The sequence below is a fragment of the Ammospiza nelsoni genome, chromosome 2 (assembly GCF_027579445.1).
Source record: "Ammospiza nelsoni isolate bAmmNel1 chromosome 2, bAmmNel1.pri, whole genome shotgun sequence".
NCBI lineage: Eukaryota > Metazoa > Chordata > Aves > Passeriformes > Passerellidae > Ammospiza > Ammospiza nelsoni.
The window spans coordinates 62,342,472-62,365,157 of NC_080634.1; the positions used below are offsets into that span (position 1 = coordinate 62,342,472).

Consider the following 22,686-nt stretch of genomic DNA (forward strand, 5'->3'; position numbering starts at 1 on the left):
GTTACACGAGAATTATACTTACATGTTTCATTTCCACAAAGACTATACAGCACAGCACAACGGCTAAATGCAGATTGAAACTGTGGAGTGCTTTGTATTTTGTTTCCAAAATATATTTTATCTCTTTCCTTTTGTGTTCTGAAGCAGATATTATCCTTTTGGGGGGGGGGGGAGGTTGGAGAGTGGGGTGGGTGAAGTGCCTACATCTCTTAGCAGATCTATATGTGTGGCACACAAGTAGACTGTGTCACAAAATAGCAGTTTTACTTAGTGAAAGCAGGAAACAATGTGATAAATGAGGATAATTTAATGTTTTCTCAGCAATGGCAAACTATTATGCTGTTCTGTCATCTGAAGTTTTTGTAATGGAAAAAAGTGGTTACATGTATTTCTTTACACAACAGGACATAATTCCTGAAATATTTATATAATATAGAGACAGATGTATGTAACCTAACCTTATAATCCCATTTCACAGCTTTCCCAAATACTGGGAAGCTCAATAAATGGGAAGCCGATTATATTGGCACTGTAACTCTATTAATAGGATTCGGATTTGCCTTATTGACAAGCCAGTACTGTTAATATGATCCAGTATATTAAATTGACAGGAAAACTGGAGCGATAGAATGTATCTACATCCTAATTGACAGGGAAGCTCTTTCAAAAGGTTCTTAATGTGGTTTTTATTGACAGAGTAGCTTCAGTAAGTACATATCATTGGTGAGCAGTGTAAATTTATTGGATGCAACTGTACTAGCAGATTCAGGTGCAGTTATTGTTTTGTCTTCCCATTCTTCCATCTTTGCTTTGCTATAAGTTGTGTAAAGCTCTCTTGTAAGACCTTTACAAATGCTTGTTACAACACCAGTCTGACTGCAGCGCTCACAGGCATTTGACAACTTGTGAATTATTTTAAATGTGTTCATCATTTTTAAATGAATAGCGGCAGTGCAGAGCAATGCAATAATATGTCATGAATTTCATTATGTTTATTTATCGACGCTGTGATAATGTTATTGTACTTTCAGCTTGAGCTCTTTCTGTGGTGTGATGTTTGGAACTTCTTCCTACATTCTTATCTTGCATCTTCTCCAAAATATAGTTCAACTTCAGAACTCATATTACAATTCCTTTTTCCTAGTCACATTTGACAACTTTCCACATTCTCTTCTGGGATCATGCTAATTTCATTGCACTTCATGTTTCTCCAGTGCAAAATAAAATAAGGCTCAGAAACCTGAATTAATTGTAAAAAACCCAGCAATCTGAGTTTGGTCTGGAAAATCTTGATTCCCTTTTCCATAGGAGAAAGTTTTGGGTTCAGTTTCCCCAGTTTTTCTTCGTCACATCTTTCTTAGAGAGAGATGTCTGACCTTAAACACACATCCTGCACTGGTAGAGAAGCTGAAGGCTTCTGTTGAGCTGACTTCCCTGCCAACGGAGACAAGCTTGTTCCTGTAATGCTTAAATCTTTTATTTCATATCAGAAAGCCTGATGTGGGTCTGGTCTCACCTCATCTTTTGAATGTCACTCAGGTCTATTTTTTACCAGGATCACTTAAAATTATGTCATTCTGTAGTGACCTTTTTAGCTTCTTCAGTCTTCTGACTTGGTGCAATCATCAGTGAGATGAGAGGAACCTTGTCTGAGCCTTGTGATTTCTAATCCTTGCACTGTGTTAAATTCCCACAGCCCAGGCTTCTGCCATCTTTAGTGTCCTATGCCTTGCAGAATAAACACTTGTAAAAATTTAAAAAATAGTTAATTTCATTAAACAAATAGTGAAAACAACTGAAATAATCTACAATGACTTAGTATGATACCCTAACCAATAAATCAACAATAATTAATTTTGGTAACAAACATGGTACTTGCTAAGTGAAAACAGTGCATGGATTAGGCATTTATACAGGGAGACCTGCATTCCTTTGCTTATGGGAGAGGATGGTAGTGTCTGTCCTCAGAGTTTCACTTTTCAGAAGTCACTGTGCGATTGGCTGAAGAGCTCAAGACCTGTTCCTCTCACAGTTTTGCTTTTCTCTTTCAAGAGAAAGAGAAAACACGAGCCACCAACCAACACTTTAAGAGAGAGTACAGCAGCTTCATGAATGATATTGCCTTGTGCATTTGACTGTTTTTACTGCCCTGTGTTTTCAATGTGCTTTTGAAGAATGCTGTATATGTCAAAAATTCACATAAACACACTGTAGGACTTTTAACACCAAAATACACATCTTGCAGCAAGTGTGAAATTTCCCAAATATGTACAAGTCATATAAATTATATATCAAAAGCATTTTCAAAGGAATGAGAGTGGAGAGCACATAGTAGGATAATATTTTTTTTTTTAAATAGCCTATTTAATTTTGTCCTTGAAAGGAGTAGAATAACTTATGAGAGGTTTATGGCCAGTTTTTGGTTTTGTTGTTGTTTGTTTTTGCTATTGGGATAGTGAATTTTCTTAATGAAGTAAATCTTGTGGAAGCAAAAACTACTATACACACTCACTGGCAGTCTTATACTGAGAAGTCTTTGTGAAAAATTGTACTATGTTGAACCCACACTGTTCCTAACAAAATGAAGACAATTGTCTGCTCTTTCAAAACTCAATTTGGCAGAATACAATTCTTTTGCCTCCAGAAGAGATTACCATTATATAAGATCTTTGTTTCATGGGGGAAGGGTGAATACTTGGAATTCAGCTTTTAAAGAAAAGGCACAGAAGATGCTTGAATTAGATATTAAGTGGCAGTCTGATAAAGGTGAGAGATGTTTCATTTCATTTTTGCATTTAATGTTTAATTAAAAAGAAGTTAGAGTCAGCAAAGACATTTTGCTTTATTATAGTTCCAGGTATGAACACCTACATAAAATGGAGCTGCATTAAATAATTTCAGAAAATGTGATACTTCTTCTTGTAATTCTGAGAAAAAATTATGAATATTCTAGTCATCTAATATTCATAAATCTGATTAATGTCTAAGTCTTTTTTACATATTTTGGAGTACATCTTTTCCTTATATGACAATTATTTCTAGGCATAGTTTGTCAAGAATACTTAAATATTGGATTTCTCTCTCTGTCCCTGTCTCTTTCTTTCTGACCTCCTCTTTTCCTTTGTAGGCATTGACTTTTTAATTTTTTTATTAGACAGACCTGTTGAGTTGCAAATCCTTTTTTAAAAAAAAAATCTCTAATTTTATTCAAACAGTATGGGATACAATAAATATTGCTAGAAATCTTCGAAACTGTGGCATAAAAATGTTTTTATTAAAAAGTAAAGAGAAAGAGAAAAATAGCTAGGAACCTCTAATTTTTAAGAAACAGTCTGCTTTTTGCAGCAATTCTTGAAAGCAGAAGACTCGTGAAGTTTATCTACTGTTCTCTTACTGAGCAATAGCAGATTTTTGAAACCTGATTGATTAATATGGTGCTGTAATTCTAATCCTGAATTAAAAAAAAATAGTGTGTGCAGAGCCACAGTAGGACACCTTTGTAGCTATAAAAATAGCATAATATTTCAACAGAAGTAAACACATATACCTTGTGAATATGAATTTATGAAAAGATAAAAAAAAGGATAAGAGATTAATATAGCCCATTGCTAAAAATATTGTCCATAATTCATTGTGTAATGCTTGGCCCAGGCTGGTTCAAGCTGTTTCCAGTGATGAGGCTTTTACTGGTTTTTTTCTTATGGGTTTATTTAAGGTTAATGGATCCTGTGAAGAATTTGTTTCTCATACTCTGTTCTTGGCTATAATTTTTCATTATCCTTTCTCTAAATTAAACTTTTGGAAACTATAGCCATTCCAGAATTAATTAGTAGAAACTTAACAGTTGACTTTCAAAATTTTGAATGGCTTTATTTCTGAATCTACAAAATCTAGTATTCCAAATATACCATGTGAGACCTATACTTGGCAACAATTTTGGCTTATCTAGGTCCTCGTGTGGTCATAATATACAAGTCCTGACAGGTGCAATAAACTGAATAGTTTTGTTGACAGTTGATGCACTTGGAAAGATATTCTATGTGCTGTTCATGAAAACACTGTCCAGTTAATGATTTTCCAAGTCCCATTATTGGACTTTAGCAATTATATTGTCACATTTGAAATTCCATACCAGAAAATCTAGAAAATCTAACCAGCTCAAGTTACCTAGGGAAGCTCTGGGTGCTCCATCCCTGGGGGTATTCAACACCAAGTTGGGTGGGTCTTTGAGCAACCTGAACTGGTGCAAGGTATCCCTACCCTTTATGGGGAGAGAATGGGTATCCCTATCCATTATGGGGTGATGAAATTTAAGGTCTCTTCCAACCCAGACTGTTCTATGATTCTATGAAAAGTATATTTTGCACAGGTTTAATATGCCTCTTCTTTTATTTTCCTTCTCTTCAATTCACTGAAATGGTAACAAAATCAAACTGTATATTTTCTGAAAGGATGTAACCCTTTCTTTTTAAATTTTTGCAGCTTTTGGAAGGTTACTATGCATTCTGACCTCTTTTTAAATGGCTTTTTTTAATGAGCTTCAGCTTCTGAGAAAGCTGTATCAAATGCTTGTACAGAAATCCTCAGACATTTTTCTGCAACATTAAACTAATGACGGTATTCCTAAAATTTTATATTTGATCCAGAGTCACATATTAGAACAGATAGGTAAAAGAAAATATTTGTAAAGGTCTGTTACAGCAACTGTCAAAAAAAGAATATCTGTTGAATGGTTTAACAGCATCCTCTCATTGGAAATTAGCTGGTTCCCCTAATCTGTGAAAATGGGCCATAAAACCACGACTGCTTCTCTAAAATGGCTTTGGACAGTTAGTTTGGTATCACAGACTTTAGTTTTCTGATGGCAGTGGACATTATTGCTTTTTTTTTAAATTTTAGATAGCATTTGTCCTGCTACTGGACAACCTGTGCTGTGGAAGCTGCTGGTGATCTAGTTGATACTCCAGCCCACAGTCTTGAATTACAGAGATAAAAAAAATCACGTTTCTTTACCATTTAACTCTGGTGACTTTTGGAGACAGATTGTTCCTGGAGATTTTTTTGGAGGGAGGGTGAGAACAAGGGTGGAATTTGTTTTATTTTGTTCTTCAGAAAGTTAACGATGCTGGCATTTGAATAATTTTCGGTTATTTAGCAGCAGACTGCAATTCCAGGCAATTCACTTCTGACCTGATGCATCTTATTTAGCTTTAGTTATTGCACTGGACATCTTGCTGGTTGTCAAGATTCCCCTATGCCAATGATGCTCCCCAGGAGTATGATGTACCTGACAATAGATGACCAAATGGGATAGTTTGTATTTATCGAAGTCACATTGAGGGATTTTGGCTGATTAGCTAGAGTAGCTGACTAGAATTTAGGTGGTTTTCTGCAGGTGAACTGTGACCTACCTTTAACTGGAACTCCAGAGTTTTGGTGATTTTGTTGTCCTGGAAAGGACTGTATATCCAGAGAAGAACAAGAGGGTTTTTAGACTTTTTAGGTAGTATTTGTTTCTTTGAGTTACAGCTATGCAATTTAAAGAGGTATGATTAATTTATGAGCTGGAATGTGTAATATCACTTCCATAAATGTTAAAGTGTAAAAAATTTAAGTATATGACCTCTCCCTTCAACTGGGATTAAAACAAAAAAAAAAAAAGATTTTAAGGGAGTTAGACGTGTTAAACATTCATCTCTCTCATCCATTGTGAAGCAGATGTTTGCATTTCTAAGATTCCTCTAAACTGTCAAACCTTAAAATTATTTTATTTTATTTATCACAAATTTAATAGATATTTTCATACATGAAACCGTCCTCCCTTTGATGCCTGTATTTCAGAGGGCTGTTACAGCTCAATACAAACATTATACCTTCATAATTCATAGAAGAAGGGCTAATGCTTTTAGTACAGAAAGAACAGTATTCAACTCTGAGCTCTGAGTCTGTATATGATCATCAAGTACTTACATTTGTTCTTTTGTAATAATGAACTTGCTGTAACATGGCACCCAATTCATAGTATTGAAGCAAAATGCAATATGAAGGTAATTGATCAAATTATTATCTAGTTAAAGGTCTTTAGTGATTACCATAAATGCAGAACTTCTCAGCAGCTGTGTCCATATCTTTTATTTTAATATCTGTATATTGGCTCATCCAGGATGTATGAAATACTTTTTGCTATGAAAAAGCAGAGACAAAAAGTATGACTTATTCTTACAGTGGTCCAGTTTACAGTTAAGTTCTTAGAACCATCAAAAAGGAGTAATTAAAATTATTTTCAGGACAAAAGTGTGGCTTTTAATGGCAGAGAATTAATGAAGAAGCAGTTTATAGCAGGCATTTTGACTGTCATGAAAAATGGAAATGTTGATTCTGGTAGCAGCTGTGTTTAGGAGGAGACAGATGTCTTACGTAAGTAAAAGCATAAGGTCAGTTTTCCTGGATATCTCTATTTCAGATATTAGACGTAAAAAAGAGACACGAGTTCTGCAGTTGCAAAGGTTTATTCAGGTTGATGAGTGATGGGTTCTTTAAGTGCCATAATGGTTGTATATGAGTGTATGTACATATCTCTTTTTGATGCACAAAAGAGAGATACTAGCTTAAAACTTGAGAGAAGAAAAGAAACAGTGGAATTATAGCTGCTTCCAAAATATGCATTTGAGGTATACACACCAGAAGGCTGAAATATAACTCCTTTTTTTGTTGTTTCCAATATTTGTTTTTTCTAACTTGATACATACTAAATGTGAAGATGAACTTTTATTCTAATTGCATTTACTAAAGCTAGGATGGATGTGAACATAGTATGTGTTATAATCTTATTTTTTGAACAAAAGAATTTAGAAACTAGAGGAAAGTGCAGTGTACATTGACATACATGCTGAACAGAAGATAGTTCTGTATTTTCCACCCCTTCTCTAAGACACAAATACATCCATGGTATACAAGCACATCTATTTCACAAATCCCTTGCGAGTAACAGGTGTCTGCTCAATTTCTGTTGCAAACAGCAGTGACTTAAATTCTGGATAAAACTTTTTGCCTCTTTTCCAAGCCCAAATATTCCAACCATACAAGAAGTAGCAAATATTTCTAACTACCTCCTACTGATAAAACCAAAACAAAGATTAAAAAATGGGGAATGGGGAGTGGCAGGGAAGTCCAGATATCTAAGATCCCAGTCACCTGTGTAAGCACTTGCTGTGGACATTAAACCTCAGGCCCTCAGCTCCGTTAATTGAGTGCTGGCCGCGTTACGGATACTGATCCGCTGGATGCTGCTGCGAAAGCCGGAGCTGCTGCGGAGCAGAGTGGTGTGATGTGAAGTGATGCAGAAAACAGTAGAAGCTCTGTCGCTAGGTCAGCTGCAAGAAGAAGTGACGTGCGTGAATGTACAGTATGCGGAGTTTTCTGAATGATGCAGTCTCTCTTTCTCCCAAAGAACTTCAGCTAATGATACAAGGGGAATTCAGTTCCCTTTGGCAGGACTCCATGTTGGTCTGGATCCTCTTAATACTTCTGCTTCTACAGTTACTTGGCTCATGCTGCTAAAAATATACATGACAGACTTAATGAAAGTATCTTCTTTTAAAAACTACTTGTCAGCAGTGATCATTCAATATTCTCGTTTGCATGTGTGGTTCTCATTATTCTGAAATAGATATTAATACTGATGAAAATTAAAGAGGAAATCCAAATATTTTCATACTTGCATTTTTCCAGTAGCTTCTGAGAAACCCCACAGTTAATCAGCCATAAATTTTCTTGATTTTTTGTTTATTTTTTTCAATTCAAGTGTAATATAGCAGCATAAAAAACTGTATTACAGCAGTAGGAGCTTCAGAATCCCAGTAGATGATGTAATTATGATTAAAAATTAGTATTATTGAATAATTCACTTTTTTTAATATTAAAGAGTTATTTTTTTCTCTCATTTTCAATAACCATCAGTCTTAATATCTATCTAAGGAAAAAACATAAACAGTGTCATCTGTTAGGTTACTAACAGAGAATGCCACTTATTGGAGCTTCATTGTTTACTTTAGCAGGTAATTTGTGGACCGGAATCATTTAATTGTTCTGAGCACATAATTACATGCCAGCATTTTCCAATTTAATTAAAATGTACAAATCTGAAGATTAAGGGAATTTTTGAATTATTAATCATTTCTCCTCTAGGAAATCTTGTTGCTCTGCAGGAGATTTGTCCAGTGTACAACTACACGTATTTTTTTCCTTCTCTTTCACAGACAGACAATTTTCCCGCAGAGCCCAATTACATGGGCAGCAGGCAGCAGTTTGTTCAAAGGTAAGGCCTATTAAATAACTTTCTTGGCTTCCCCATTTGCATTCTTGTCAAAATTGCTTTGCCAGAGAGTACAATTCAACTTAGAACAAGTAAATACAACACTCTCTCTCTCTCTCTTTTTTTTTTCTTTTTTTTTTTTTTTTCTTTTTTTTCAATATGTTTTTCAGTAGCTCCACGTTCAAGGATCCAGAAAGAGCCAGCTTGAGGGACAGCGGGCATGGGGACAGTGATCAGGCTGACAGTGACCAAGACACTAACAAAGGCTCCTGCTGTGACATGTCTGTTAGGGAGGCACTCAAGATGAAAACTACTTCAACTAAAAGCCAGCCACTTGAACAAGGTGAGTGAAGTCTACAATGCCTACAAAAGCGTAAAGTCTAAAACATCATTATCAACCTATTAGTATTGCAGTTGTGGTTTATTAGGAAGGAATAAACCACTGATATAATTATCAGAGAAAACAGTAAATCTTGTCACTAGCCCAGAAAAAAGAACACAGTATCTTTCAGAATAAACATGAAATGAAATCACAAGTGTCCAAAGCAGATTAAAAAAAAAATAAATTAGTACTTTTGAAAATGATTAGAGTATACTCTATCACCACTGGCATTGCCTGTGATATATTATATACAATCCTTCTGTCAAAGCCTGATTTGGAAATTCAAACTAGACACGACTGCAACAGATAAAAGAACACCAGTCATTTATATTCTTCATGTAGTTTGGAGAAGAGGAAAAGAAAATGCTTTGCATAAAAGAAAAGAGTAAAAATGAATCAGAAGATGTTTTTATTTCATGGATGCATTTTCCTATTTATAATTTTGATTTCACAACTAAGAGTACTGTAAGAATTGTCATATACTAATCAAATCTTATTTTCAGTATACCTTCATTCACGTCCTGTGAAGATAGCAAAGATTGAGACTTTCTGTGAAACAGTAAAATTACTTAGATCAGGACAATGACAATGTTCTCTGCCAACATTCATTCTGACAAACAAGCATAATTATTTCCTCAAATTGTGTCCAATTCTTTTTTTTTTTCTGATGTGTTTTATCTAATTAGGAGGTCTTTTATTTCCAAAGATGCACTTCTTTTTTGTAGAGAGTCAGACAGACAAAGCACTCGAGCATTCTCTGCCTTTATGTTTTACTTCTATGCTGTAAGCAATAAAGAAGTGCATCACAGAATGATTTTTAAATGTTTTCTGTTTTCCATTTTACTTTGTTGTGGGGAGGGTATCTCAGTGTTAAAGATAGTTAGGAAATTATTAAATCAGTCAGCCTTAATAAGAAGTTATATTTCTAATTAAGCAGAAATATCTGATTAGCTTTTTATTAATTGTTGATTAATTGGACCTCAGTTTTTCACCTCTTAGCTTAGTCTGATGTGTAGTACAGTCATAAGGAAATACATATTCAACTTCATTTTTCTGATCATGTTGAAATTGCAGTATAATTTTTGCAGTGCAGAATATTTAGAATGCTGCAGTATAATTTGTTCTGTATACATTTGGAGGTTGACCTTATATGTGACCTTATTTTCCAAGTAATAAATGCCGGAAAGATTATTTTTTCCTGACCTTTTGCCACAGCAACTCTCTGTTTATAATTGGACATTGATCTGTATAAAGATGCAGTGCAGGATTTTTTTTTAAAGAAGCTATTTGAACATATGTCTTATTCTCTCAGTTTTGTGTGACATGAAGACAAAAATTCTGGATTTCCATCTATCAAGTATAGCAATGAAAGAGCTTTCAAATTTTTAAAGTTTAACTAGGAAACTATCTAGTATTCAGATTAAAAATGAGTGGTTTTTTAAAGAAAAGGACTGTATGGCCAGTGTTCATAATACTGCAGTTTGTCTAGCAGCATCAAACTCAATTCTGGGCAAAATATATGCAATCTAGTAAGCGCATTATGCCAACCATTCCCATTGCTTAATTTGATTATAATGCAAAAAGTTATATGCAGGTTTGCATTTGTCATTATACCTAGTTGAGCTGCCCTATTCATCGTGGAAAATTTATTCCAATCACTCAGATGAATTCCTCATGTTCTTGTGAAATATATATTGAATTGTGGACGTTAAGTACTGTCAACCACTGATCTACAGCAGTGGCTGTTTATGTGAATTTCTTTGCTGAAGGCAATAAAATTATGGGGATAGAGAGACAAGCTATTTTTTCCTTTTTTTTAATATTTTTCTTTCCTCCAAATATAATTACAAATAGTAATGATATAAATTTGTTTGCTTGAATGAACTCTTCCGTCTCTAGTGTGCTATAATGAAATCATTGTTATAATATGAAAACTGAACCTGCATCAAGCACCTTATGGGATTTCAGGCCATCACAGTAACAAATGTGATGCTATGTGCTGTTCCCAATGAAATCAATGATTACTTGTCATTGAGCTTAGTATGATTAGGGTTCTTAGCCCAACGTAATATTTCTCTTTTCAAAGTAGACAAATAAAATTGTTTTCTCTAGTCATAAGCCAAGTTGAAGTAGGGTAAGAAATATGATATATGTGATTAAGATAGAAAAATAATTTAATTTTTCTTTAGAGAAAAATTGTTTTCTGGGTAAAGGAGATGGAAAGTTTGCTAGCAACAATTGTCTCCAGCAATGCCTGAAGCAATATCAGAAGTTGTGGTTCTGTCATCATTCTGGATTATACAGGGATGGGAATTCACTATTTTGTAGCCATATTCTAGGCTTGATTATTGTCTTTTAAAGATATTTAAAATACTTTGGCTTCTGCTATTAGAACAACACTAAATATTAAATCTTATGAAATTATTGAAAAATTATCTGGATTAACTGTGAAGTTAGGATCTTGATGTGAGAATCCTAATTAAAAAAATGAGTTAAGTTTGACATATTCTTCATGGTGTTCCAAACAAACAATTCTGACTATGGCAGTAATAAGCATTCTAGTTGTACCAGTGTTTTGACTACAGTTTTGACTACTCTAGCCCAAATTAAAAGGCCATACTGTGATAAAAAGTGTGTTGGCAGCACTACAGCAATTGTGCTTCTCTCAGTAACAAAGTAGGAAATTTTATGAAAATAATTTTTTGTAGACAAGATGTCTTCTGATTTCAGCATGAGATGGAAAGCAATCAAGATTACTTTATGATTTTCATTTGATTAATGAAAACAGTGAATGATAGAGCCTGTCAGTTTACTATTGAAATAGTTGATTTCAAGGAAAATATATCTTGATAGCAAGTTTTGTCTGGTAGTGATTTTAAACATTTTCACAAATGAGAAAGACAATTGAAATTAGATATAATTAATCTGATAATTAATGAAATGCTTATAAAATGGCCTTAATGAAAGGAAAGCAGAACGCCCCCCCAAATTGTAAAAATTATCATGACAGTAACTCTTGTGTTACAATAAGCACGTCCCACTTTAGATACCTCATCTCAGCCTTATACTCTCTTGCTGTTATATCCAAGCCACTTTCTGCATAAGAATATCTCTTATAGTCTCTTAAGCTTACTTGTGCTATCTTAATCAGCTGTCTTACCAAACAGCTTTTTCCATATACCTGCTAGTCTTTTAATAGAATGCTTTTGGATAAATTAGTTTTGTTTGCCTGTCTTTTTTTCCACTTCTATTGCTGATACTTTAAACCCTATCACTAGTTTGGACAGTTTGAGATCACCCTACACAGAAGTCTTACAAGAATTATTAGTTTTGAACACATCTATTGTAGCATGTAATACTCACTTTTTGCATTTAAATAACAGAGTAATTGTTTTGTATGGTATGGTTTAAGAATAACAGCAATAATCTCTATTTCTTTAAAAGCTGGAAATTATATCATAACCCATAAAACATAAACAATAATATCTACAAGGGAGACGTAAAACAGCAAGATGTTAATTTTATACTTAGCGAATCCTGCATATGCTTACCTTATAATCAGTAAAGAATACCAAGTTATGGATTTTTCTGTAGTTACTCATATTGTCTTTGTTAGGTTTCCCCAGGAATTTTAAATTTCTTTTTCCTTTGTTTTTTTTTTTTTTCTTCTGTCTGTGTTTTCTTGTTCCATTGTAAATCTACACTTTCATGTGTTTGTCAAAAAAACTTCAAGGGATTAAATATCTCCAAATTCAGTAGCTTTGTTGAGTTTTTGCTTTATCACTGTGCGTTACATCTTTCTTTCAACACAGTTTCTTGCCATTCACGCTGGCATCCCATAGAAGAGCCATTTCTGCATATGCTGTTGCCTCATAACAATAGTGTGGATCCTGAGAATAAAGAAAATAACCAGAAGCAACTGCTTGGAGGAAGGGTGAAATGAAACTCTCCATAGCATAGTTGTCAGGGTCCCCTCTAGGACCGAGGCTGCCCATCAGGCTGCTCTGTAAAAGAGCACCATTTTAGTGTAGGGTATTGTTACTAATATAAAGAAATGTAATGTATCTACAGGAAAAAAAAGTGATACTAAGTGTGATTTGAAAATATAATAGCTCTTTCTTCATCACAACAAAAATACATTTGCATCACAACTGATGCAGTTCTGCATGTAAGTCTTAGAAATAAAAATTATATCCGTTCTAAAGACTCTCTAAGAACAGTTTGTTACCCTTTGTGTTCGCCCACTGAACGTGTTCACATAACAGGTCTGTAGTAACTTGTTCATCTGCAGTCTCCGTTTCTGAACAAGACTGATCCTAGAAATCAGGTATCCTGCATTATCCATCTGCAGAGCAAAAATTACAAAAAATTTTTACCGCAATTTTTCTGGGCTATCCATTAATTTTCTTGGCATAATCTTGCTAGAGTCTTTTGGATAATTAAAATCCATTCTGTTTAACTGAGTTAGAATCAGTCTAGACTGATAAGTGCAGAAAGTTCATCAAGCCCATTTCTGCTGTCTGACATCACCACCAATGCTTTCCATGCCATTGGGGATGATGAGTTCTTTTATGAATACACCAGCTTAATGAGATAATAGGAAAAGAAGATTGTGGAGAAATATTCCTTTTCAAAGTTTGCAAAACTGGTGATGGCCTTTTCTGAGAAACTGATGGAGGCTTGGAGTCTCCAGGAGCTGGCACAGCATGTGAAATCTTTTGTTCAACAATGCTTCCTCCCATGGGTTTTCTCGTCGGGACAGAACATCTATCATATTCTCTCTGTGCTCAGAATATCTGTCAGACTGCCCTTCTTGCTCTGACACCACTTAATAGTCTTTATGTCCAGCACTATCATCCTTTCTTACTTGCTAACTTCTAATATGGTCAGGTAAGATGCTAACTTGCTGTTTACTTGTGCACAGTATCTATTTTCCAATTTCATCTGATGAATTGATTTCCAGGAAAGCTATAAGACCAACTGTATTGAGGATCTCTTTCCTTTTTTTGGTATGTCTCAGTAGTAGAATCTGTTTCTAGAATTGTAAATTCTGGAAATTTTTAGGTGAAGCCCACATAAAATGAGGTATTGAGTCTTGCATTTTCTGCTTCTGTTTGTTCTTTTCTATATATTTTTTTCATCTTTTCTTTTGATTTTGTGTTTTATGCAAGCACATGTATGATCCTAGATGAGGACTAGCATAGGTCAGAGAAAACTTATCTGTAATGTAACTGTTTCTGTTTGACAAAATTAGTTATCAATAAGCTGGAGATATTTGATTTTGGCCTTATTCTAATAATGAGATTTTAAGATTTAAATGTAGGTAGAAGTGCAGAGCTTTATGAAGAATAATACCATTCTTTGACATCTACTCTGGTGTGCATAGCAAGTTCAATATGACACTGGAGCCACTGACATTACTTCTTTCCTTTTTTCTGCTGTGATCATTTGGTTCAGTGAAGCAGTACTTCTAAATATATGAGAATTACCAGCATTATTATTGGTTTCATACCACTTATAAATCTTTGAGAATGGTGATATTGAAACTTCAATTGGGATTAAACTTTTAAATTTATATATTTCACTTTTAGTCAGAGAGATCTAATAAAAAGTTTCAAATGTTCTGTGTCTTGATCTCAAGCATTTTAAGATGATCTAGATAATACTTTAGCAAGATTTTGTTTCCTGGGCTAAGCTAGACTGTGCAACTATTCAATAGTTCCCTTTTTTTGAGAGATCAGAATTATATTCTCCCTTGTACCCAAAGTTAATGAACTACAGAGAAAAAAGCAGGTCAGTTGCCTTTGCTGTACAGATGATTGTCAGCTTTTCTCATGTTAATACCTAGTAATTTATGACATATCTTTTGCTGTATAATGTCTACAGCAAATTATATGAGGGATTTAGACAAAATAAAGAGAAAACTCTCATATCTGCCAACTTTTTTTCACTCAGAGTATCATGTTGAATATCTCTCATGGTTTAGCTTCTATTTTTAGACAATCTCCTAGTCTACCAGTCAATTTAAGTTCATCTTTTAGATTTCAGCTATATTTATACCAAGTTGAGATTTGTGATTGAAGCTGTGTGACTGCTTCAAAGCAGAATCCAGTTTGTTTGGTGCTTCCTCGTTATAGGTGGGAGGGCTCCCAGGCACAGCTTCACCACAGTGTGCTCTTCTCAGAAGTACACAAGCAGCTTTGGTTTTCAAGCAGTGCTATCCAGGTAATGAAGGAGAAGTCTGAGGAAGAAAATATTTGTCCTTAAAGAAGCAGGAAAGTCAGAAAAAGAAGTGAAGTGTCATCCTACAGGAGAAGGGATATATTCACTTAATGCCTCATGACTTCTCTGCCTCTATTTTGTTGACACAAAATAGAAGAGTGGTGCAAACATTCTAGCAGCTGAAGTGACAGTGAATACAGTTTGCATCAGATTGCCTTAGCCTATTATTGCTGCCTGTAATTGCCCATTATCCTGCATTTCAACCGGTGCTGTGTTCTGCCAAACTGGGGTTTTAATCAGGTGCATGTTTCATCACCTGGCAGATTATTGCCATCATATATCTGGTAGCTGTGAAATTTTGTGAGCAGCATATCCCACAATTAATGCATTTAGACAAAGATAAGGGGGGAAAATTTCTATAACTGACTTTCAAAACATACAGAAAGAGCTTTCTCCATCAGTAGACACAAATATGTCACTGTGGCAGAGAGGGATTACAGCCATTCAGCACAATTTCATCTCTGCACCATTTGGTGTGTCATGCCACATTTTTAGGTAATTTCATTTCTCCTCCACATTATTTCTACTTATTTTATAGTTTAAAAATACTTCAGTGGTTGAAAATGGTGTGTATTTTTGACCTGTTTTGTTTTCATTGGACGCTTCACTATCAAATCAATTTAGATAATGCCCTTACTAACATCTGAAAAGTTCATGACTGCACCAATAAAAGTATTCATAAATTTCAGAAGAGTTTTCTTTGATGAGCTTATTTGCAAATTAGTTCATACCATGCACTTCAAGATCACAAGTCTATTACCATAAGTCTCGTATCTGAGATTCTAATATTTGGTGCTGTAGCTGTTGGTGCTCATCTCTTTCTGCTTTACTTCAGAGGCAACAAAGCAGAATATCCCTCCCCTGTCACTAGTGGAAATCTCATTACATCCTTGCTGTACTTTCTGTTTTGACACTGCCTTTCCTGGGGCTGAGCACAGTTATTGTACTGCAGTTTGTTCTTGAAAGGCTTAGAATCCATAAGTTATCTTTTCACTTTATTCCCACCAGAAGAACAAGGGAAGGATTTGCAGTTCTCAGTAAGATGAGGTCCTTCTATGTCAAAATCATTATCTTCGGCTAACATTTCTTCTTTTCAGATTCTTTTTATAAATTGAAAGAAAAGTGGGGGCATAGAAAGATCAACAACTTTTGAAACAAGGAAATCAGAAAATAAAGAGTTCTCATAGTATCAGGCTTTATGCATTTCCCTGGGTGATAAATGGATGTTCACTACTTGTGCTTACTTTTGTTAATGAATATTTTAGGGCATATATTCATATATTGGATGAATACTTAATATCAAGGAAACTATTGTAACAGGACTAGAGAGTCTATTCTTTATTCTTGCTCTGTGTCTGAAAATGTCCTTGAATGGTGTACTTACAGGTTTCTTTAAATTAAGCTTACACAGAATTAGAGTATTAACAAAAACCCCATACATATGAAGGTATGTGTGTTTGTTCAATAATATAGAGAAGACAAAATAAATAGATCTCTCTTCATCATTTGAAATCATCATTTTATGATTTATGTATCTCCTCTTATTAAGTCAACAGAAAATACTGATATGATAAATCACAGTAGTGCACAAGATTTAACAAAATCTCATTGCATATTGCAGCCACATTCTTTTCACCAAAAAGAAGCAATGTTCTGCAGATGGAGTTCCCATGAAGATGGCACATATTATTAGATGACACGTATTAGTTGGAAATCTGAATTATTGTATTTATCAATAGTTCTATGTCCAGCTGGGGAAGACAAAAGAGAAGTGTCTTAAATAAGAGACAAGGGTTAATTATTCCATTCAGCAACGCTTTAGCTGGAATACTACTAATTGTATTTTGTTCTTCTGGAACAAAGAGTATCTCCTGATGTCTGTGCACAGTAATAGAGACTGTCCTTTTCATGGCCCTTTTTTGTTTACATACTACTTTTCTTCTATGCCATGGCTTCCAGAGGGGGAAATGTGGTTTAATTTGGGCCAGAGTTGCAGCATGCTCTAATTAGGGATATACCTACAGTATGCAGTTTATGGACATATGTTAGAGATAGATCTCGAAGGATTCAAAATCAAAAAAGAGGTATAATAACAGCAGAAAATAAAGGTTTGTGAAACATCGCCTGTAGGTGAAGTTTGAAAGAAGTGTTTGTTTAGAATCTGTTTAAATGAAGAAGGACTGGAGTGAAGCATAATAAAGGTCTTTGTGTATATGAAGTTGCTATGAACAGAATAGTGCTTGCATTTTTTTTCTTTTGGTTTAATTTTCTGGGAGAAGTATTTACGTTACATTTGAGACAGAACTTCATAATAAAGAGGGGTAGGCACTGTAGTAGACTACCCCTGTAAGTTAAAGAATACCCTTTCCTGGAGATTTTTAAAACAGATTAAATACACATTTGTCAGTGATAATCTACATTTATTTTAAACTGTCCAGGGCCAGAGGATCCACTCTAGTACTGCTTTTTATGGTGCCAAAATGAAATATGGGGATGTATTGCACTGTCCAATCCTGAGTAAAACATACTGAAAGACAATTATTTGCTCTGCTCTGTTCCTCATCTTCTTCTCTGTGAACATCTTCATCTTGAGGAACTCACCATGTTAGAGAATTGCAGGGAGTGTGGATTACTAGTGCTTCCCAACAATAATATGCAGCATTTAGCCTGGTCCTGGCTCAGAGACAGAGCTGCAGAACGATTAACCAATGGAATTTAGTGAGTCTGTGTCTCTGTAGACAAAGTCTCTGTACTCCAGTGATACACGGTGCCATGGATCAGCCTCTGTGCACCTACTGCCCAACCAGATCCCCAGAATGGCGGAGCAGCTGGTTTCCATTCCCTGCTGCTGCCTTCTCCTATTCCAGCTGCTGCACTCAAACAACCTCCCCTCCCCAAGTGGGCTTCGTATGGTTTGAAAGGGACTTAATGTACCTCAGTGCATAGGGAACTTTTGATGCATATTTCATCATGTTTCAGTTCTTTCTACAGGGAGCACTGCATGTATAACAGATGTTCCCTGACTACTACCCTTTCCTGAAGGTGACATGCCCTTTTTTGTGTTTGATCTCTAATGTATATAGAGCTGGTAATGCCTGCATGGCACTAAAAAATAGTGCTCCATGGCTGCCCCTGTGCTGCATGCCAAGCTATATTTAATTCCATCTGCTCCCCTCTGCAGAGTGAAATGGAGAAGAGCATATGCCCAGTATAACCAAGTCAAACTGGGGCATAGATAATACCCCTTTATTTAAGAAAAGTATCGGTATTTTTTTTAAATTTAGGACTCTATTCTTCCAGTTTTTTTAATTCATAAATTGTTTCATATAAATTAGTGGAGATGTTCATGTAATTGCATATAAAAATGAGTAGTCTTTTATTATATATTGTTATTGATGCAGTTTTATTAATATTGTATTGTACATATGTAGTATACATGTCTATATATGTCCACATACATACTCATAAATACAAAAATAAGACATCATTAACTGATATCCCTGAAAACCAAATTTTGTTATCTATATAAATCTTAAAATTATAGAAAATTTAATTTTATGCTTGCTTGTTTTAAAAATGCAACTATGAGGAAAATTCACAAATCTGTTTACAAAACATTCTATTTTTGTCATAAAGGTTGTTTTGGAAAGAATAGTAATTCCGAGGCAAAAGCTGTCAGAATAAAATAGAGTTTATAATTGTAAAGTGGTACTTTACAAATAAAGTTTTAAAATATCTATTTAATAATGTATAGCACTATCTGACCCAATTTTTATTTGAACAAATGAATACAGTTCTTACATAAAAAGTGCAGTTTAGGTTGTGCATTGACAATCTCTAGACAGCTACAGAGCCCAAACAACCTTTCAAAAGGTGCAAATCAAACATAAAAAGGAAAACAGAAACAGAACTGTGTCTGTTCTGACCCTGTGGAGAGACTTGCAGCACATCTGCAATCTTCATGGCCCTGAGAAGTGCATACCGGATCTGTGTGTGCTGCTGAATATGAATATCCCTGCACTCTGTGGGGTATTCCTGCACTTTATGGAATATTCCTCCATTTCATATCTGATTAGTTTTAACAAGTCATATTTCTTTTCAGCATTGTTAATTTGATTTGAAGCAAGGATTCTGTCCCTTATCCTTATGGTATTTTGTTGTTGTTATAAAAGTTCACATAAATTGCTTATTTTTGAGGGGAAGTACATGGAGTAGAGAAGGATGGAGACAAAAAGCTATGGTGAACATTGAAGCTACTGCTGTAAGGAAAGCTTTAAACTCAGCTTTACTTGCTGGTGTTCTGCTTTTTTGCTTCTCAGGATTACCAGAGTACATGAATAACCAGAGCTCCTTGCTGAACTGGACCATTAAAATAATTTTTAAAAAGCCAACCAAACAAAAACAAAAAACAAACAAACCCAAAAACCCCAAAAAACAAAAAATTCCCAACCAACCAAAAAATAGAACAACCCAAAAGAACCCAACAACAACGAAACACCCAGACAAAGCAAAACAAAACAAAATTATTTTGGCAATCATGATTGCAATAAAAAAATAAGTCAAGTAATTTGGACTTACAAAATAAAACTTCTCTCAAAATTTGTTTTATTATATTGAAAATAAAATCTCAGAAGGTGTTCAAGGCTATGGCATATAAAATTGTGAATTTTTCATATGGATACCTTTTTTTATACAAAAGCATCGATGATATTTATATTTTTGTTACATTTATAGTCTGTTTATTCATTCTTTATTATTAATGAATATTTTCATTCCTTTTTTTATTTTCCTGTGCATTCACTTTTTTTTCTTAGTTTATGGAGAATAGCAGAAATATGTTGCTAAAATTTTGGTACAAGAGAAGAGCCTCCCAAACACAGTCTGGACTGTTACTGATTACTGTGAATTCACCTTTCTTTTGTTATTGAGAAATCTTACCTCAATTACTAATTCACCATTATTTTACAGTGATTTCAGGAGATGTATAACCTTGTATGGCAAAATAAGCCAGTATTTAAAACCTCAAAATAAGCCAGTATTTAAAGCCTGAGAACTTCATTGCTACTTAGAACCTAAAGATTACTTTAAATTCTTTAAAGACATAGATTCTGATGTCAGTAGAAGCTCAGATTTATTGTAAACTTATTAAATGTCTTTTTCTGATATGCAGAAGTATGGAAACTCCTCACAGAGTGAGAGCTAGAGGAAGAAAAAGAAGAAAAAATATTAACTTAGATATTAAGGGTGTGGGAGCATAACATATAACACAGAGGAGAAAAGAAAACCAAACCAGCAATCAAGACATTCAGATTTCATAGGAAGTAAGAAACTGTTAGAGGTAGTGTTTTTTTGTTAAATTTAATTCTCTGCCAAAAAGTGATAAAAATTTGTATTTTTTCTAGAATCGAGCTGCATTTAGATATTTCTAAACTGGAAACATTTCATATCAGAAAAGTGCTTGCTTTTTTGCAGAAATTCATCATGGTTAACAGAACTGTACTACCTTGCCCCTATTGAATCAACACAGTATGCTATTTTTTTTTGTTATAAATTTACAAAATATATCTTTGTATTTTTGATTCAGTGTCAGGTAACAAAATTTTTTTGCATAAGGCTTTGTATTAAAAAAAGAAGTTTTCACAAAACTTGGATGATATTTTTCCTTTAGATGTGTGAACATAATAGTCTGGAAAATAGAAAAAAAATTAAGAAAAATGTTTAAGCCAGCTAAAAGTACTCTTCAAAATCTTAATGAAATACAGGATATTCTAGTTAATGGCATCTTCATTTAGACTGAATTTTACATTTGCAAAATAGATTTGAAACTAAGGCACCGGTGTTCTTCTAGATTTTTAGCCCTCTATAAATACAACAAGATGGAGAGACCTGAAGGTTTGGTTAGTTACCAAAAAAAAGGAACAGAATGCTTCCCAAACCTCTACATTTTCAACCCTGTTGAAGAAAAGAACAGCCACATGTTCTCAGGAACATTGTCCCTATCATTTCACCTACTATCTCACCTACATCTGAGCTAGTTGCCCTAATTCTTTATAGTTAATTAGCTGATGAGCTCTCTAGAACTGCTGAGGAGTGTGGGGTACTTCCAGAGTATGATTCTTTTGATCTGTTTAAGATGAATCACATCCTCTTTACTGTCAGTAAAAGATGACTAACTGATATAAATAACTGTATATACCTAAACCTATGAAAGAAGAATTTCTTCTCAGGTTTTGAAGGAATGAGCTTTTTGCAGACTGATATTGTTTATTACCAGTTTTGGGCTTCTGTGTTTCTTATTTGTGTTAGAGGTGTTAATTGATCCAGCCCAAATTTATTCTGGAGACATCATCACAAATTTATTTAGCAAATCTTTCCCATTTCATCAGTTATGCTGTAGAGTTGTTGAATCTCTCTTGCATGGCAGAAATATGATTTCTGTTTGCATGCCTATTTTTCCCTCTTCCACATATTTGCAGATGGGAACTGTTTTTTCCCCTCACAAAATCAGGCGACTGTGTAAGGCGCATTATTTTTTATGCTTCGCTTAAATATTTATCTACTTGGCTTTTGGTTTGGATTCTTATGGCCAAATTGGTAGTGCCAGAAGCAATGGAGTATGGTGTGTTGGAGGTTTAAAATTAGAATCAACCTTCTAAAAAGCCCTATGTGCTGAAATGCCTTACTGAAATGACTCACAAGAAAAGAAAGTCATGGTCTTGAATTATATGGACTTCTTAAAATCAAAATAAATTAACCTATTTATCTGACGGCTGGAACTATTTTAATTTCAGTTAATTAAGTACCAAGGGATGAAGAAATATATTAATTTAAGGATTAATCTCTGTGTAACATATCTGTACCTTACATAATGCTAATCTTCAGTAAATTTTTATCATTTAGTGAATGGAAGTAATTCATGAACTTTTTAAGCCTAGCTCCTTATAACATCTAAGACAGTTCTTGTATGTTCATTAAATAGCAATGGATTCTGGAATAGCTGGTAATCCCCAGCATATACATTTAAGAATCAACTGGCATTTCATAAACATACAGGAGCAATCCTATTAAATCTAAGTAAATATTTGTTTAAGAAACTGCAATTCTATCCCCTCTTATCACAGCCACTGTAGGGTGTGCCGCTCTGCTGGCAAGGTGAGCTTTATCTGCATGAGTACACCTGCCACTCTCCCCTCCGCCCCATCAGCAGAGCCAGCCGCTGGAGGTGCTGCACATGCTGGCACAAAGAAGTGTGCTTCTAACCTTCCTGCACTGTGCCCCTGACAGAGATAAACTAAACTAAATATGTATTCATACAACTACATGAATGTCAGAGTTTTCTGCCGAATAGCTGTGAGAAGCGGGGTTGTCATATATTTTTTTTCACACTTCTAGATGACATATCTTTGCCAGCAAGGCTTCGCAATATAGATCTGGTCTCACAGGTTGCTATTCAGCATCAGTGTTATTGACAGAGAACATAGTCTGCTTTCTTGCTAGGCTCACACAGAGAAAGACTGAACTGCATTTTTGGCAAATTGAACACTGTTGTCAAGAATATGTTACACATCTTCTCATGTACAGATTAACCCTAATAATGACTATTTAACTCTGTAAGTGCCTCTCAGAACTATCTCAGAAAATAAATCCTCTATATTGTACATCACTCAAATACTTAGGACTGTATTTTGCTTTTGTGTTTGCCCTTTCA

The 22,686-nt window shown here is 34.6% G+C and overlaps 1 protein-coding gene across 1 annotated transcript in view; it reads left to right on the plus strand.

Annotated features, from left to right (window-relative positions):
• The window catches only part of PCDH17 (protocadherin 17), an 89,612-nt gene that overhangs the window by 20,594 nt on the left and 46,332 nt on the right, over positions 1-22,686 (plus strand). Inside the window, exons 3-4 of the mRNA XM_059466244.1 lie at positions 8,259-8,317; positions 8,485-8,657. Of these exons, the coding sequence (XP_059322227.1) occupies positions 8,259-8,317; positions 8,485-8,657 (232 nt within the window). The remainder of the gene's footprint in view (positions 1-8,258; positions 8,318-8,484; positions 8,658-22,686) is intronic.